General features: G+C 41.0%; 1 protein-coding gene across 8 annotated transcripts in view; it reads left to right on the forward strand.

The window, feature by feature from the left end:
- Positions 1-17,348, forward strand: part of aatkb (apoptosis-associated tyrosine kinase b) — a 104,439-nt gene extending 87,091 nt beyond the window's left edge. For all 8 annotated transcript variants that reach the window (XM_051939796.1, XM_051939797.1, XM_051939798.1 and 5 more), the window contains 7 exons: positions 647-731; positions 2,050-2,171; positions 3,331-3,480; positions 4,226-7,730; positions 8,597-8,726; positions 9,507-9,713; positions 11,369-17,348. In XM_051939796.1, the coding sequence (XP_051795756.1) occupies positions 647-731; positions 2,050-2,171; positions 3,331-3,480; positions 4,226-7,730; positions 8,597-8,726; positions 9,507-9,713; positions 11,369-11,397 (4,228 nt within the window). In that variant the 3' untranslated portion in view covers positions 11,398-17,348. The remainder of the gene's footprint in view (positions 1-646; positions 732-2,049; positions 2,172-3,330; positions 3,481-4,225; positions 7,731-8,596; positions 8,727-9,506; positions 9,714-11,368) is intronic.
- Positions 17,349-18,034: the final 686 nt, after the last annotated feature.

Consider the following 18,034-nt stretch of genomic DNA (forward strand, 5'->3'; position numbering starts at 1 on the left):
GTCCATTATTTTGCTTCACGGTCTTCAAAAATACAACAAATTGATTCACTTTATTTGTAAACTTGCAGTAAATTGTGTTTTTTCCAGTTGTTTTAAATCAAGATTAAATTTGTAAAGATTAAGCGATTAGTTAGCAAATCTTCCACAGTGATACTAGTAAATTCTCAGTTATGAGACCCCCCTGATTAAAATGGAAGTAGTCTCCTTGTGCAGTGCTTCTCTGCTCCCCGTCTACAGCAACACTTGTAATGCTCCCTGGAGGTCCTGTTATGTAATTATGGCGGGCACCACATCTCTGAAACTGCATCCTTCAACTTGAATTTCACTTAGGAGTCGAGGAAGGGGGTGAAGTCTAGTGAACAGGGCGGGTTAAGAGTGATAGTTGTACTGTGGAAAAAAAACCCCACATGTACATAATAACGACGCTGTTACTGGACACAGCTTAATCGCTGTTCAAATTTTTTGTGGTGAATGCTCTGTCTCATTACAGGACATTACAGTAGAAATGACATGAGGCGGGCCTCGTAATTGTTTTGTTCCTTCAGAATCACGAGCCTCCCACAATGTTCTGGTCTTCTTTAGTGAGTGTATAAATAGCGAGGAGATTTAACGATTGTTTTTACCCCCCGTCCTCCTCTTTCATCAGTGACCTGGCTCTGAGGAACTGCTTGTTGACTGCGGATGTCTCAGTGAAGATCGGAGATTATGGACTATCCCACAACAAGTACAAGGTACATCAGACAAACATGCAACCATGAGACCTGTAGGTTCCAAACAAGTCATTTGCAGCATGGATATTTAATAAAGAGATAAACAATAGGGCAACACAGAATATTAGGGTATAAAGTGAAAGTAAAAATGTAGAATATAATATATATATTATGCTAACCACGATCTACAAAAAAGAATAATAATTCTGGGCTTCTTGTGCTCAACTGTGAAGTCGTGTTTGTTTTCAGATGAACTGCAGGCAGTGTTTCCACAGAGCAGAGAGGAGATAAAAACAGCTTACAGATGTAAAAATAAAATATCCAAAGCTAAGTCACTCTTTTTTCCTCCAGTAAATGTTAATTCCAGCTATATTCAATCTTGTAAACTAAAAAATGTCTGTTTCCACAGAGCTGCAGGGCTTAATGTTGCATACTGCAGTGAAAAATGAGACAGTAGAAAATAAAAACACCGGAAACCTTTACACATTTAGAGAGTTAATGCAAAATGTTGTTGTGGACAAACTGTCTTTCAGTGGTTTAAATTATGACTCAGCAGTTCATTTTCCCAAAATTGATGGATCGTGTCTAGATGTGGAGGAGAAAACGACTGAATTTAAATAAAATTAATATTTTCTGACAGTTTCGTGAGTTTTGATCTTCCAACTACAGACTAACCTCGGAAACCTAGAAAAAAATCAACAGAATATACAAGAGTGACAGTATGTTTTTTTAAAGAGTGTACAGAAATGTGCAAATGAAGACAATGTGCAAATGAGAATGTTTTATTTCCCTTTTCTTAAATGTATGCATTATAACTGTCATACTGCACAGAAGACATGTTTTAATGTCTGTCAGGTGAAAGGAAACAAGTGTGGACACAAATTAAAAATAAAAAATATGATAAAAATGTAAGTTTAAATTTAAAAAAGCATTAAACATCTGTTCAAGTAAAGATAATAATAATGATAATAAAAGAAAGTCAAGTTTTTATAGTGTGCAAAAGACATTTTTGATTTTGATTTTTTATTATTTAAAAACACAAAAAGATTAAAAAAAAAAAAAGCTGTTCAACATCCATGAATTAGAAAATAAAACAATCAATGAAATTCAAGCTTTTATAGTGTGGAAAACACATTTTTTCATTTCTCTCAGCAAAAAGGAAACAAATGTGGAAACTAACGTGAAAATAACTTGATTTGTTTGTCTGAATGTGAAGCAGAAACAGATTACATGCAGCACTTTCTCCAGAGCTCATTTCCTTTATTCACGACATTATATCAAACAAGGAAATGTGATTAACAACCCAACAAATAATGCCGTTTATTATTATTCTTATCAGGATGATTACTACGTGACATCGGATCAGATGTACGTTCCCTTACGCTGGATCGCTCCGGAGCTGGTGGACGAGGTGCACGGAAACCTGCTGGTGGCCGACCAGACCCAACCGAGCAACATCTGGTAACATCAGCACGTGCACACACACACTTCTGCTTTTATATTAGTAGAGACACTCGTTAACTCTTACCCCAACCTTAACATCACAAATAAATGCCTTACCCCATCCCTAAGCTAAAACTTAACATCAGAAATGAAGTGAAATGAAGACTGAACCCCAAACAGCTGTTTGAACGTGCGCTACAAATAGGGGAAAATTTGATCAGCATGATGTTTGACCCTAGGTATACAACAAGGTAGCTGACTAAATGTGATGTGTGATCAAAAGGTTCAGAGCCTTTATCTAAAAAAAGCAAAAAAAACCCCCAACAACATACTTAAAAAAATTTGGATGTCATCTCCTTCAGTGTAGTCTCCTCGTTCAGCGTTATTCTGCTCCCAGTGCTCCTGCAACACTTGTAACAGTAACGGTCCCTGGAAGTCCTTTTATGACCAATTGCATCCAAAATGACTTGGAGTCAGTCCAAAATAAATCAAAATCCGTATAGAACAGCTTAAAATGCAACCAGAATACCACAAATCTTGTCTAAAATGACAAAATTACTTTGAATCTGTCCAAAGAAAAACAAGAGCTTAAAAGAGCTTCAAAATGGGGGCCAGAATGACCTGAAAACAGGTCAGATTTTAGATTACAGACCAGTATGAAGACAACTTGTCACATCAGAAGAGACAATATCTGATCTCAACCAGAGCAGAGTCCTAGCATATCATCCTCCTACAGCGTCTGCCTGTTGGAAGATAATTTAGGGTGATGTGAGCTAACACCTGCAAGGACATACATTTGAAAGGGGAAAGAATATTTTTTCCTTTACAGATCCAAACCAATTATTCCCAGGGATGCTCCACATCCTGAAGTACATGCACATGTTTCAATTGTAGATATTACTGTCATGCCTCCACTTTAGTGACACCTCAAGTAAAAACTGTCTCATTTTACCCCACTCTCCCCAACTCAGCGTCCTGAATCATGACAGTAATTGCACGTTTCCTGAGCGATGAACTCTCGAGAACGAAATCACAGCACGTACAGTCATAAAGCCTCAGCAGCACACGAAAACAAAAGTATTATTTCAGGGTTACACATGGGGGGATGACACATACTTGTCCTGATTACTGTTTCACATTGAGTCATCGTCGAGGTCCATGTCGTCCTATGTCTCAGGTCTCTGGGAGTCACTATCTGGGAGCTCTTCGAGTTGGGAAACCAGCCGTACAGACATTATTCCGACAGACAGGTGCTGACCTACGCTGTGAGGGAGCAGCAGCTGCGACTTCCCAAACCACTGCTCAAAGTGCCCCTGGCTGAGCGCTGGTGAGTCACAAACTGGTAAAATATTAAACATGCCGCTGGAAAAGGACGAATGCAGAAAAACAACAATGAATCCCTTACAGGTCGAGTGGATTTCCATTTCTTGCGCAGATTCTAATTATAGGGCTTGAAGCAAGGAAAATGTTTGTTCCTGAAATACATCCAGTGGTTAGGGTCCTCATGGGTTTTACGTAATAAAAGTACAAGTGTTAAGTGTCCATTTACCTCTAAATTAAGGATAGAGTTGATTAAAAAATACATGGAGATATAGTCGAAAAATTGTGACACTTTACACTCTAAAAAAAAAAAAAAAAAATCTATCGGCTAAAAACTGTACAGTATTTTTTGGGAATATGTTTGTTTTTAGCCTTAGATATGTTTGAAATAGAGCAAAGGAGATATTTCCACTTAATAGAACAGAACCTATAAATGTCCATGAGTATAGCCCACATTTAAGAACTCTGTCTCGTAGTTGTGGCTTTGGTGTGCTATATTGGATTTACAAAGCGTGAAGGGTGGGCAAGCAACAAACTTGGACTATGCAAACTAGTTATAAGCAAAACCTCATTTTAGAATGGGAAAAATATTAGTTCATTTAAAGTTATTTGTGCATTAATAGCACTTTTACAGTTTCAGTTCTTGCTACATAACAGAATGTACTTAAAACCAAATCTAAACACCTGTATGTTAATAATCAGCTGATCTACTTGTCTGTTTTTCTGTTTGTGTCATTTTTGGGGGTCCTCAGGTACGAGGTGATGCAGTTCTGCTGGCTCCAACCCGATCAGAGACCCAATGCAGAAGAGGTCCACCTGCTGCTCAGCTACCTGTGTGCAAAGGGGGCCAGCGAGGCCGAGGAGGACTTCGAGAGGCGCTGGAACTCCCTGCGACCCAACACTGGATTCAACAGCCACCGCGGTGCCTCGGTGATGTCACGAGACCACCCCTCATCATCATCCTCCTCTTTCCCTCTGCTCGAGCAGTTTTCGACTGGCGACGGCTATCACTCAGAGTCCGGAGACGACATACTAACAGTCACCGAGACCAGCCATGGCCTGAACTTTGAATACAAGTGGGAGCAAGCCAGGGCCGACCAGTCATACAGAGCCCCGGACTCCTCCAGTACCTTGGGTCAGGTCAGCCATCATTGTCAGGAAGCTTTTTACCCACCTGGGGGCATTGTGGGAGGCTGCCCCATGGAAAGCCTCAGCCATGGGGTTTCTCCTTCTTACTATCAACCAAAACACCTACATGCTCCAGGTGTGCTGCCCGTCCTCAGTGCGCATAGCCCCTCGGTAAGCAGTGAATACTTCATCCGGATTGAGGAGCCGGTGGACTGTAACATTGACCCGGACTACACCATGTGCTCCTACAGCCCAGACTACCAGGGCAGCAGCGGCAGCTTCCTGACCGGGAGCGCAGACTCGGGTGAGTGCATGGCCTGCCCATCACAGGCTAAAAACATGGCTCCCTATTGGTCAGCAGACCTCCATAAAACTGACATATACGACTCCAATGACTCAAGTCCAGCCATCTCCCTGACAATGGAGCCCCTTCTAGGCCAAGTTTCGGACAGCAGTCCCTTGCGACCCTGGGAGTCGAGTCACTATGTGTCCTACAAAGACCGGGATGGGGGTTACTACTATGAGCACTCACCTCCTTTGGGGTTAGATCACTATCTGATTGGAAACGAGCCCTCCAGAATGCACCATCAGGAAAGCTGGGGGTCAAGAAGCTTGCGTCAGGCTTTGGGTGAGTTGGAGAACCCCCTTGGTATATCCCCATCTGTGAACAGTCTGCCTCAACAAGCCTACCGAGACACGTACCTGGACACAAGTCAGACCTCCATCATTGGAAAGAACGTGACTGGAGGCTACTATGACATGATGGGCTCCCTGAGGAAGACGATGCCCAGCCACACCAGGCACAATAGCCACTCTGTCAGCATCAACATGGAGACCGAGGGGGCTCTCTTCATCGGACACAGAGACAGCGATTCAGAAGAGGAAGAGGACATATTTGTTGAGAGACACACTTGCAACACCTGGCCTTCGAAGCATCGCCACAGCAGCATCGGTCACCACAGACGGGCGAGCCACAGCTGCAGACAGGACACATATGCCGATTTCCACTACACAATGCCGAGTACGGACATCGAAGACTCCTGGCCAGAAGATCACAGTCTGGCCTACCACTCTCTACCCAAACCCATCGACTACCTTGAGCCACACCAGGCCAAAGATAACAGTGCCTGCCTCAGTCTGAGCAAACATCATGCAATGGTGCCCTCAGACAACTGCAATGCCTACATCTACCTGTGCCATGAAGGTGAGACTCAGGTGCCAGTATCTGGAGAGTGCTGCCACTCACACTTTGTTGATCCACTCACTGGCTTGCTGGTCCGAAACAACAGCTATTGTCACAGCTACAGTCACAGCAACTACATCAGAGATAAAGTAATCGACATCCCAAGCAATGAAGAGATGATTAATCTGTCTCCAGCCCCAGGTGGTCCCATTATCTCCAAACCTGCACTGATGAAGACTGAGGACTGTGGAGAGCAGTATGTTGATCTTACAACTGATGTTACCCCACTTAAAGATAAGAGGGAGGATGTAATCAAGGAAAATCCAATCATGCAAAAACCGCTGGAGCCTAGAAAGGAAGAGGTGACCCTGACGATGACTAAAGCCACCCCCCCACCTCCTGCTGACAACATGCACGTCATGGTAGCCATCACAGATCCACAGTCAGAGCTGAGTCAAACTGGTGATAGTGGCGTCGACCGTGGCGGCTCCAGTGTGAGCCTCGCTGACATCCTCGACTGCAGCGATGACGATGAAGAGGAAGACATCACAGACGATATCACCGACGTCACCTCAGGCATCTTTGCTGATGAGTCCTGTGAGCTGAACGCTTCTCCGGCCTTCAAGTCGCTGCAGAAGCAGGTAGGAACTCCTGATTCCATGGACTCCATGGACCTGCCATCTGCAGCCGGGTCTTGCGAAGGCTTCAGCCCTGCTTCCTCCCATCCGTCCAGCTCACCCAAAGCTATGGACAGTGGCTACGACACAGAGAATAACGAGAGCCCCGAGTTTGTCCCCAAAGAGCCTCATGAGCCCCGCGAACAGCCTCTGGGAAAATCTACCCTTGATGCAAGCCTGGAGGAGGACGAGGAGCTGGAGGAACATGGACTCGAGGCTGAAGTGGTGCCTGTAGAGAGTGAGCCATCATTGGGCGAGGATTTGGCCTCACAGACAGGTGACCACATTCTGTTACCGCTGAGTGATAAGACTCCATACAGAGACTCGGCCTACTTCTCAGACTATGAGAATGAAAGGCAGAGTCGGGATGAAGGAGAGGAACTCCAGCAGAGAGCCATAGATGAACAAAGTGTTGAGAAGAACCAGCACATTGGGGAAAAGAAGGCTGAGAAGAGGAAGACCGAAGAAGAGGATGGTGTGGCAAACAAAGACATAAAACTTGAAATGAAAAACACATTAACAGAGTCCTCATCTCCACCAGACATGGAAGAGTTCTTGACAGATGAGTGTTTGCAGGATGAGGCTCTTGGGCCCTCCGACACCGCCTCAATAACAGAGGGAGGACTGGACGAGTGGCCATCCCAGGAAGAGAACTCATCGTTGGGAGACTGGGCAGCTGAGGTGGTGGGAGCCATGGAGGAAGCTCTTGGCGCCCTGAATGGAGATTGTGCCTCGAACGCTAAGGTGGAGGAGGAGGAAGCAGAGGAAGTTAAAGACTCCGCTCCAGCTGTCGAGGAGCCAGTGATCACGACAATTCAAAACAGAGCATCAGGGATATCCAGTGAAATCCCTCACACATTACCCAAAGACGAGGTGGCTTTGCAACATACGGCAAACACCAGGAGGTTTTCTTCCTCCTCACCTCCACCTCCGTCCACACCTCCACCTCCACTTCCTGCAGCAGAGGGTCGAGCATCTCCAGCTGATGGCGAGGAGGCCGATGAGGAGGACGGTGACACCGACGACAGTGACGAGTCGGACGAGGAGCTGCGAAGCTACAATGTCCAGGAACAGAGCGGCGGGGAGGAAAGCGAGGATGAGTGCCACCCGGTGCCCATCGTGGTAAGCGACGACAGCGAGGCCCACAAACTGAGAAGCCTCCTCAAGATGCCGACGCTGCTCACTGTGGAGAGCCTGGAGGAGGAGTTTGAACGCAAGAAAAAGACTGTGTCGTTTTTTGATGATGTTACCGTCTATTTGTTTGATCAGGTGAGTGGAAAAATATGATTTTTTAAATTTGTTGAAAAGTTTTTGCATTTTTAAAACTCAAAATTTCAAACAGACACATGCACAATGTCTAGCTTATAAAAATATGTTTATTAGTGATGTTTTTGATGCTAGACCTCGAACAAAATGAAGCCTAAGATCTTCTAAAGAATCTAAAAGAGAGTCCAGTTGCTGTTTACAGAAGCACTTAGGATACCATGACTCGGTTGACTGAGAATCTACACAGACATGTCTAAGACCCTGTTCACACTGATGTTGATATTTTGTCAAACAAACATTTTCTTTTATGTTTGGACCTACAGATTGTAGATGAGCAGCAGTTACTTTTTCAGAAAATATGTCAGGACCAGTGAACTCTATACAGAGACTGGCAGGGCTGAGAAAAAATTGCATATACTGCTAAATGAGCACTATTCTGTTTATTGTGTTTCTTTATGACCAAATCAGATGCAGTGAAAGCTCATTATGTGTTACATTTAGCAATGTAGAAGAATAAACTGAGCTTTACAGTCACTCCCTATTTAAGAAAAAAAACTCATTTGTTTGGGGCAGGTTTAGCACCAAAATGCTGCAGATAAATGCATTTTTGGAAATTAGACTGTGTGTAGAACAACCAAAAGAAGAAATGAATACTGGACTAACATTATAAGGTGGACAGATGTGACTCAGTTATTGCTAGTTTTGCTATGTTTAAGTAGTCTATAGTTAGCCATAATAATCAGTTATAGTATGTCAGTGGCTTTGTATCCATCAGCTTATATAAATGTGTTTCTGTTTTTCTGGTGACTAAGATAAACTGACAGAGCTTTAACTGACTGTTTTTCTTCCTCTAACATCACGACCAACAGGAAAGCCCGACTAAAGAGCTGGCTGAGCATGGCTTCCCTTTAGGAGCAAAAAGTCAGAGCTCACGAAGCAAATCCCAAGAGAAGATTAACGCTTCTGATGACTCCTCAGACGGGAACATCTCAGAGGAGAGTAAGTATAATTTTTAGTTTAAGTTTGAGGTGCTTCTGTAGTTTTGTTATCTCTCAATTCAGTCCAAGTCTTTTGATACTCTGTATCTGTCTGAAAGCAGTTTCCTAGATAATGCACACTTAAAGTACATTAAAGTTATTAAAATCATTCCAGAGTATATCCATGACAACTGATTATATTAAGAAAAAAACTGTGTATTTCTGCATTTAAACTGTTCCTTAATGGGTAGGCTGTCACAAAACTTCTTGTAAAGCTCCAGTAGTACATTGTCTGAAATGTAGCGTTCGAGGGTAGGGTGTATTGCGGCTCCACAAGATGAAGAGAACCTGTGTTCTCCACATGAAAATGTACTGTAGATTAGCTGTAGCACCTAATGTTCTCACTAGGTGGAGCCTCTAATTGTTTAATACAGTAGAAACCAGAGGATTTGTGGGGGGTTTAGCTAACAACGGGCACCATGACAAAGACTTCTGTGATGCTTAATGACCTCAAGTTAAATAACAGCAATATTAGCACAAGACAATTTCATTTTCCAATAAATTAATGAGTTGATAACACTGCCAGCTAAAGATTTGAAAAAAAATAAATTGAAAATTGGCATCATTAGCATCTTGGTACAAATTTTGCTCTTCCCTTTATGTCGGTGGGTGGAAACAAAGACTCAGATTAAAGACGTTCTCGATCAGTTAAAGAATTCTTGTTAATTACATGATTATTTTTTGCCGGTGTTAGCATCAACATTGAACAGATGTCAAACTGTTGCTTACTGTCTTCTCTCAGGTGCAGGGTATGAGTGGGAGGACGACTTCCCTCTGCTCCCTCTGCCAACATCCTCTTCGACGTCCGACTCTCCTCCACCTCGCACCGTCACCAAAACCCCGGAACCCAAACCAGCCGTGCAGTTCTCCCGCTTCACCGTCTCCCCCTCCAACGTTTCCCGGTTCTCCATCACCCACATCTCCGACTCCGATATGGACTCTGCAGGAGGTAAGTCACCGCCACACCAAACCTCACAGCACACATTGTTTTCCAGTTAGGGATGAAAAAACCTGGTCAACATTTCTAAAACATGACAGCAAGGTCAACGTGCGAGTTTGACAGGAGGTTAGCCTTAACTGGGAGCACAAAACAGAAAAACACATAACTGAAGGGTTTGAAAGCAGAGTGGTCTAACCCACTTTCTGCAGTTTTTGAGAAAATGTTTTTCAAAGTTTGTGTTTCTAAGAATGGTCTAACATTGGAAGCACCGCTGTAAGGCTATATTTGGGTTGTGGGTTAGACCACATTGGCACTAAAATCTACAACATAAAACATTACAGAAACTATATAAAATTCAGCTCCAATTTTTTGTGGATTAGACCACTCCGCTTCTAACCCGCTCAATTAATCCAAGAGTAGTTCACAAAGTAAAACAGCTCATTCTAGCTCTCTGAAACACTTTTTAAATTTTGGTGGAGATACTTCGTCTTTGGAGTTTTGGACTAATTGATTGAAATGAGGGATAGTTTTTTGAAGTGGGTTTGTATGATGTGCTCATCAATAGTCAGTGTATTACTTCTCGTAGATAACAGTTGGTAGACCCCCAGTATATAGAAGATGATGTTAAAAAGTATTGCAACCATCTAAAACATCATTATCAGTTTAACTATACTTTATACACTGTATTTTTACTGCTTAGCGTTACTGTCAGATGGTTCTTTCCAATAGGAAACTGAAGCAGTTTTATCATCTTCTTTAAAAATACATTGAGCATGGTGACATATCTTTATAGGACTCAGAAAACGTTTGTGGAGTTTGTAAAAATGTAAATGGTTAACTCTCTGGAGCACATCACTAGCTTTTCCTAGTACTGGTATCATCCATGGGCACTTAGAACTTTTATAAAACAAATAATTCAAGATATTCAAATTTCTTTTATTTCTCCTGTTTTGTATGATTTATGGTGTTCCAACTGTGCCATACGCCACAGAAGACATTTTTTAAGTTCTCTCTCCTTGTAGTCATGGTTTTGATACTTTCATAGAGTTGTGAGACTTTAGAATGCAGTGAAAAATGAGCTAACAGTGAGTAAAAATATGACAGGAGCAAAAAAAAACTCCCAGAAACTGCTTTGAGTCCAACTTAGTTACCTGTTCAAGTTGGATATGATGTCTTTAAACATAGCATTTGGAGAATTTAAAATATGAGTAAAGTCATTTTGACGTAAAATATGAAGATCCAAAGAAGTTTCACTCATTCGATTACCTGTGGAACTCCTCTGGGTCTTCACTTTTTACATGAAAACTACTTTTAAAGTCTCCAAATGTTATGTTTAATGAGTTTGTATCCAAGTTGAACTTCTCTGAGGTTTTACTAAAACCTTGATTCTTGGAACAACTCAGACATAAATCTAGTAACTAATTAAAAGGCTACTTTCGTCTCGTATTAGAGTTAATCTCAGTCTGAGCTCAGCTGTTGTTGGCCGCAACATGTTGCCACACGCTGCTTTACAACACTAATGAGACAACACACTTTCTCGCCAAATTTCTCAGAAATCTGGCAACATTTGGAGGAAAAGATGCCCAGTGTCCTGTGAAAAGTACCAACATGCATCAATCCTTTCTGCCTCTGTGTGTGTGTGTGTTTTGTTTTGTTTTTTACAGGAAGCAGCGAAGATGGAGACAAAGAATAAGGAGCTGTGGATATCTACTGCCTCGCTACGACAACAACTTGGCCTACTAGCATGACTTCTGATTTCATTTTTAACATCAGGTTTTAGAAACACAAGACAGTGCCTCTTACCTCCTGTGGACACTTTTGAAAGGTCCGTCTTACCACGACGTAGGACCGGTCAAAGCTGTTTAGAAAAGAGAATGGTTAATATATAATGTTTCCAGAGTAATATATACTGTATGTATGATGAATTTATGAAACCAGGGGATGCTTGTATGTTGAATTCTGCATATTTTTCTGGATCAAAGAGACTAAGTGGAAGGACAGACCTTTGAAAAGCATCACATTTTGCCACCTCTTTCACTTTTTCATTTACGTTGGGGAGAATCCATAAGACTGTGGAGCCAACTGGACAATCTAAACCGTTGCGCAAAACCGTCGCCAACTTTTCAACAAAGGATCAGCACTTTGAACAGGACTGTACAGACTCCACAGACTTTGTACTTTTTAGGATACGGTTTTACTCGCATTGATGAATATCAACAAGAATCTTTGAGGTATCACAAGTAATATAATGTTAATATTTGGAGACAAAAGGACACAATGGTGTGAAAGAAGGAAGCAAAGAGAATCTTTTTGGCCGTCTGGTTACAGAATGCTTTCGTTTTTTTGAGGAAAGAGGTGATCAAACCTCAACAACCTAATAATTTATGGCTTTTTGTTCTTTCCTTGTTGCACCAGGACCACTACTGTACTGTTTTACATAAATATCATTCTCTCTACCAAACTGAGTGCCAGCACCACCATCACAACCAAACCCCTCTTTACTGTAAGCATCAGACACAACGATGTGACAAGGAGTGACAGAAGTAATTTCAGATTTAACTCTTATTAAAGGTTTTTCTCCTCCTTTTAAATATAGCAATGCATGGTTTGAAGTAACTAGAAAACAGTATCTATAAGAATTTATTGCTAGGAGACAGAAGGGATGGGTTTTGGCGTAGAGACAGGCACACATGGTCATGGAAATCCATTTTAATGCTACTTATCCAAAAGAAACTGGCATCGAGTGGAAATATTCAGGACTTGAGCTGCTACAGTTAAGCCCCAAATTATTCAGACTGATGCCAAATTTGATTAGCAGTGAATTTTTATTTAACCAGTTGGTTTCTTCTGAGTAAAAATGACATAAATGAGTGACAAAAGACAGCGAGACTTTGTGTTAAAGATGTTAATAATGAATTTTAACCATTTCTATGTTTATTTTTTACATTTTTGCTACACAATATTGTTAGTGATTATTTAAATCCTGAGAAACTGTCACCAAGTTTTGAGAAAAAGCAGCTTATATATCATTCCAAATGGTCCCAGTAGTTTGTACTGTATTCTGGAGCGTTCAAAGACATTATACATTAAGAACAGTTGATGTAGTAGTTCTCTAGTAAGTTGCAAGTCATGGTCAAAACCAAAGAACTTAGTGACTTACTTCTATTGGAGTCTGTCATTGAGAGAGAGCTGCTGCTCACATGATGGGGGAAAAAACCATAAAGCCATTTTTAAGTGTTTGTAAGGTCAACAAGTTCCACACTGTGCAAAAAGCAAAGTAGGAAGATAAAAGTGATCCATGCACTGGTAAGAATGGTAAAAGCCAAGGAGAGTCCAAGGACTAGCACCAAGACCTCCCTGAATCTGAACGGTTCTGGTAACAACATGTCAAGGCAAGATGGAGTCCACATCTCCAAAACAGACACACAAAGTTTGTGTCGTCTTTACAAAACCTCATATGGTCCATAGCAGATTACTGTCAAGATGATGGATCAAAACATATAAAACATCTCCTACTAACCAATCACCACCATTTGTAGAAGATCCAATGAAGCTCACTGTGTTAGTAGCAAGTATAGAAAGCAAAAAGTGCCACATAGTTTTCATTCTTACAAATCTGTTTTTTAAAATGTGACCTGGAGTGACGATAAATTCTGTAACTCCTCATTCGTCAGTTAAAACTGAAGAAGCTTCTTGAACGAGAGGTGAAACGTCTTCAAGAAGCAACAAGAGAAGTCCAGTTGATTTCAACCGAAGCTCCGACTTTTACCATGACCTGGATGACTGAAGATCTACACAGACATACTAAAAAAAGTGTTTATTACTCAAACTTCTTGTCTGGGTTCATTGCCAATATTCAAGATAACAGATCAACATGTGCCTGGCCTGTCATTAATCAGCTCTGTTTGGAAAAATGACACCACCATACGTAGAAGATCCAACGCGAGTCATTGGATGAGTAGTGAGTATGGAAAACAAAAAGTGCCATAAATCGCCTTAATTTGTTTGCCCATAGCTGGAAAAAAACACTTGCTTTTATGTCACTCAAAATTAAATTAAATGAAACCGAAGCTTGTTTAGCCTTTACAAAAGCTCACCTGGACAAAGAAGAAAGATTTTGGTCGCTGAAGACATGAAAATGATGTTGTTTGGGTGCAAAGACAGAAGAAGCCTTCAACCTGAAGAACTCCAAAACTGAGGTCAAACATGGCGGTAGGATTGTGATATTTTGGGGGACTTCTTCAGCCAAAGCAACATGAGAAAAACTTGTCCTAGCAAGACAAAGATCTGAAACAAAGCCAAAGTTGTCGAGAAATTGTTAACAGCAAACATTATCAACAAACAAAAAGTTCAAGAGATCGTCACAAAAGAAAAAGTCCAATGAAGGCATTCAAAAAGTCTGTTAGCAACTGTAAGAGCAGCTAAATAAAGACATTACTAAGCAATAGTATCAAAAATGTTAAACATAAATTATCATTAACGTCTCTAACACAATGTCTCACCAAACCTAATAGTCAAATTAAAATTCACTATAAATCCTGCTTTAGCATGGATCTGGATGATTTGGGGCTTAACTGCACACAAAGACACCAGATCAATAATCAGGATATAAGCCAATCTGAGTGGACAGTTGTACGATATTGCACATTTTCTGTAATCTCGATCGGTAGACATGCTGGGATTGTCCGTTTTTGGCTAATCCAGTGAAGTTCAATACCTGAAAAATCGAGGTGCTTCATCACATTGATGCAAAGATCCTGTAAATCCAGTATCACCGGGCAGCAGTCGAACTCATTGATTTGCAACTTGATCCTCATGTGGCAACCAAAAGGGACAGATAAGCCTTGGTAGAAACACTTTTCTTTGTCGGTATGTTGTCATATTGCCTGAACCTAAAGGTGACTACATCAAACAAACACACACTGGCACAACGGTATTAAAAAAGGCTGTTCTATTTTTGTCCACACAGAGTTTTGTCTCAATAAATGTGCTTTTTGTGTTTGTAAATTGCCACATTCTACTGTACATCCGGTGTTTCCCTGCTTCTGTCCATTTCTACCATGTTTGTAAGAGAGATCGGAGCTACTGCCTGACTTTACTGTTACCGTCACTCGCTGTATATTCTCAGCTTGTTTGGAGCAGATTTGTACTACGAGACGCTGAAGTTTTTCAGATTCAAGGATTTAATTCAACGTAATTTGGATTATTTATAAAGGAGGACAAATCTGAACTCCACACTGAAACAGAAAACGAGTTTTTATAGCACTTAAAACTGAATCTTATTGCATTGCTTTTAGGTTGGACACCATCCATTCAATGTTAAGTCTGATTTGTTCCAAAAACGATGAAGGGTTGATCATGAAACGCTACAAGGCTTTGCTTTCTGTGTGTGTAAATGTAAGGAATGCTGGCCGGTCTTCAGTTTCTAAACAGACTCCAGAGCCTCGAAAAAGATGGATTCCACCTTTTAAAACACTCAACGGTCGACATGTAGTGTCTTCTAAGTGTTCGTTTGCCTCCCGAGGCTTTAATATTCTGTAAAAGTTTAGCATAGAACCATCTCGATGGCTGTCCGTAATATTTTTGTATCTCGACGAAAAACACTTTGAGCAGTATTGATGTACTGTACCTGTGGAGGAGGGAAGGTCTGGGGGAAAAAAAAGATCTGTTTATTGTTGCCAAAGAGATGCTGTGTGCTTTGGCCTTGAACTGATCGAACAAATGTGCAGGACGAGTTTTGGTTTGGGATACTGTCAGTAATATGTGGCCCCACACTGACCAGGGACCTGTGCTGTGAAGCAGGAGTCAAGGCTAGCGAGGGAACTTCAGGTTTTCAGGGTAAAGACGGCGGTTCACTTCTTACTCGGGTACATTGCCAGTGTTCAAGACAACAGATCAACACGTATAAAACATTGCCCTCTAACCAATTTTTTTTGGAAAAATTGCATCACCGTGCATAAAAGATTTCACAAGTAATGAGTACGGAAAGCATAAAGTGCCATAAATCACCTTTGTTTGGTTGCTAAAATGCCCTACAAAGCTGGAAAAACACTTTTTAAGTCACTCCAAATAAAATGCAGAATTTTACACAGTCAAATGTGACGAAAGGCGTTTTTATCGTGCTTAAAAAAAGAGCTTTCAATGGAGCTCCACACAAAACGCCATTTTTTAAAATATTGTTTTACAGCTCACTGATTAAAACATTGCTTTGTGTGGCATTCCAATCATAACGACACTCCAATGAAAACCATCATAAGAAGCCGAAATAGTGTTGCATTTTATGACTTGCCAATTAAAGCACTGCATCTAACGGCATTCCAGTTTAAACGCTGCTTTTTACACCATCAAAAGCTGCCAGAACAGCTTTGGATATTTTACAGCGTGCCGATTATAAGATGATTTTTTAGGTGTTCCAGTGAAAACAGCTGCTTTTAATGCTGCCGACAGCCCCCCCCAAAATCTTTTAATGGTGTTCCATTTAAAAAGCTGCTATTTTGCTGAAAAAAAACTGTGCTCTTTTTAGTGCTTCTTCCAAAACGCTGCTTTTTACACCACAAAACTGCAAAAAAAATGCAGCTTTTTATGGCGCTCCACTGAAAATGCCACTTTTTGCAGTGTCTAAAGCTGCCATTTCATATATTGGCATTTAAAACAGTGCTTTTTATAGCATTTATAACAGAGTGTTGCTTCTAATGCTGAAATAACCCCACTTTTCACAGCATTATCATAAAATCTTTGCTTTTTCAACTGAGAAAAAGTGAAAAATGTCACTTTGGTTGTTGACAGAAAGTATAGTTTTTGGCACTTGCAGCTCATTTCGTTGGCCTTTGTGCAAAGACGAAGTGGAATCTAATCTAATGTAAACATTACCGACAAGAAAAGACAAGTTCTGACAGTTTGAACGCCACATTTTTTTCAACAAAGATGTTAAAGACGTGATGATTTCTGACACTTTTCAGAGTTGATCAAACCCCTTTTCTTTCCCTGAGCATAGGTTTCAGAAACATATAGTAGATTCTTATTGGTTGGAACTCTTTCCTTGCTTGATTTTATTGCCCTTGTCGACTGCAAGCAATTTCAAAGCCATTTTCTTGCTCTGTAGGCTTTTGTATAGCAATATACAAAGATATCGCACTGAAGCCTTGTATTTGTTGACCTTAGATGATTTTCAGTGAGACAGCTTACCAGTTGGAATGATGTTTTTGGATTTGTTCCTTACTTGCCCCAACACAGCCGAGGTTGCTGAAAAAATAGAGCTAAAATGATCTTACATGCCACAACAATACATTGAAAGGATGCATCAATTTCACAGAATACACAGTTGTAACAGCAGTCAGATCTACTCGTGCCTTAAAGACTGGGCAGTTATATTAATAAGCCTATAAACTTGCAAGTTCACACCCATTTTGCATAGTAAAACTCCTCTTTTTCGCGATTGGTGCCAACACCTTTCATGTAAATGCACTTTTAGCTCGGTTCAGGAACCCTGGGTTTAGTCGATAACCAGATTAGCTTGACTGTTGGGTTTGTAGAAGCCGGATATCATTTCCTGGACAACCTGCTTTGTAGCACAGGCCGCTGGTCACATCATGACTTTCTGTACCTTCTATCAAATATAAATAAACTCTGGTTTACACATGTTAAGGTGTGTTTTGACTGTTTATTAATTTACTTTTCAACGTGGCAGCTCTGGAAAACCGATCATTGGTGGTTGACGACAGACAGATTTTCCAAATGTACTATAATTGCAGGTATCCCAGCAAAAAGATGCGCATTCAGAGAAATTCCATTGTCGGGTGTAACAACACCCATAAAAAGTATTAACCCACTTTGGAAGTTTATTAAATCATGGTGAATTTAATTTGCCAAGAATTTAGGAAAAATTAAGACTCTTTAATTTCAAAGTGAAAAAGTTGATCAAAAACAGAAAAGGTCAAATAAGTAATTGAACTCATGTGCAGCCAGTTGGTGCTAGAAGTCATAATGTCAGTGAAACAGATATTCTAAGGTCAGTGAAGGCGTCATAGTGATTGTAGTATAAAGACTCGTGTATCTGGAAGGTCCAGTCACTGGTGGATCCTGGTTAGAACTACACCATGAAGACTGAAGAACACTCCAAGAAGCTCGGAGAAAAAGTCATGCAATGGAGAAAAGAACATTTCCAAGTCACTGAAGTCCAGTTAAACCCATCACTAAGAAATGAAAAGACTTGTAGAACATGAATGAATCCATCTAGTGGCCACCAAGACACCTATGACTCCTCCCATCCAACATGGCCGCCATTTTGAAAGCTAAAACATGCCTCTTTCTGATCTGTACATACAAGACAT

This window comes from Acanthochromis polyacanthus, chromosome 19 (genome assembly GCF_021347895.1).
Source record: "Acanthochromis polyacanthus isolate Apoly-LR-REF ecotype Palm Island chromosome 19, KAUST_Apoly_ChrSc, whole genome shotgun sequence".
NCBI classification, from domain to species: Eukaryota; Metazoa; Chordata; class Actinopteri; family Pomacentridae; genus Acanthochromis; species Acanthochromis polyacanthus.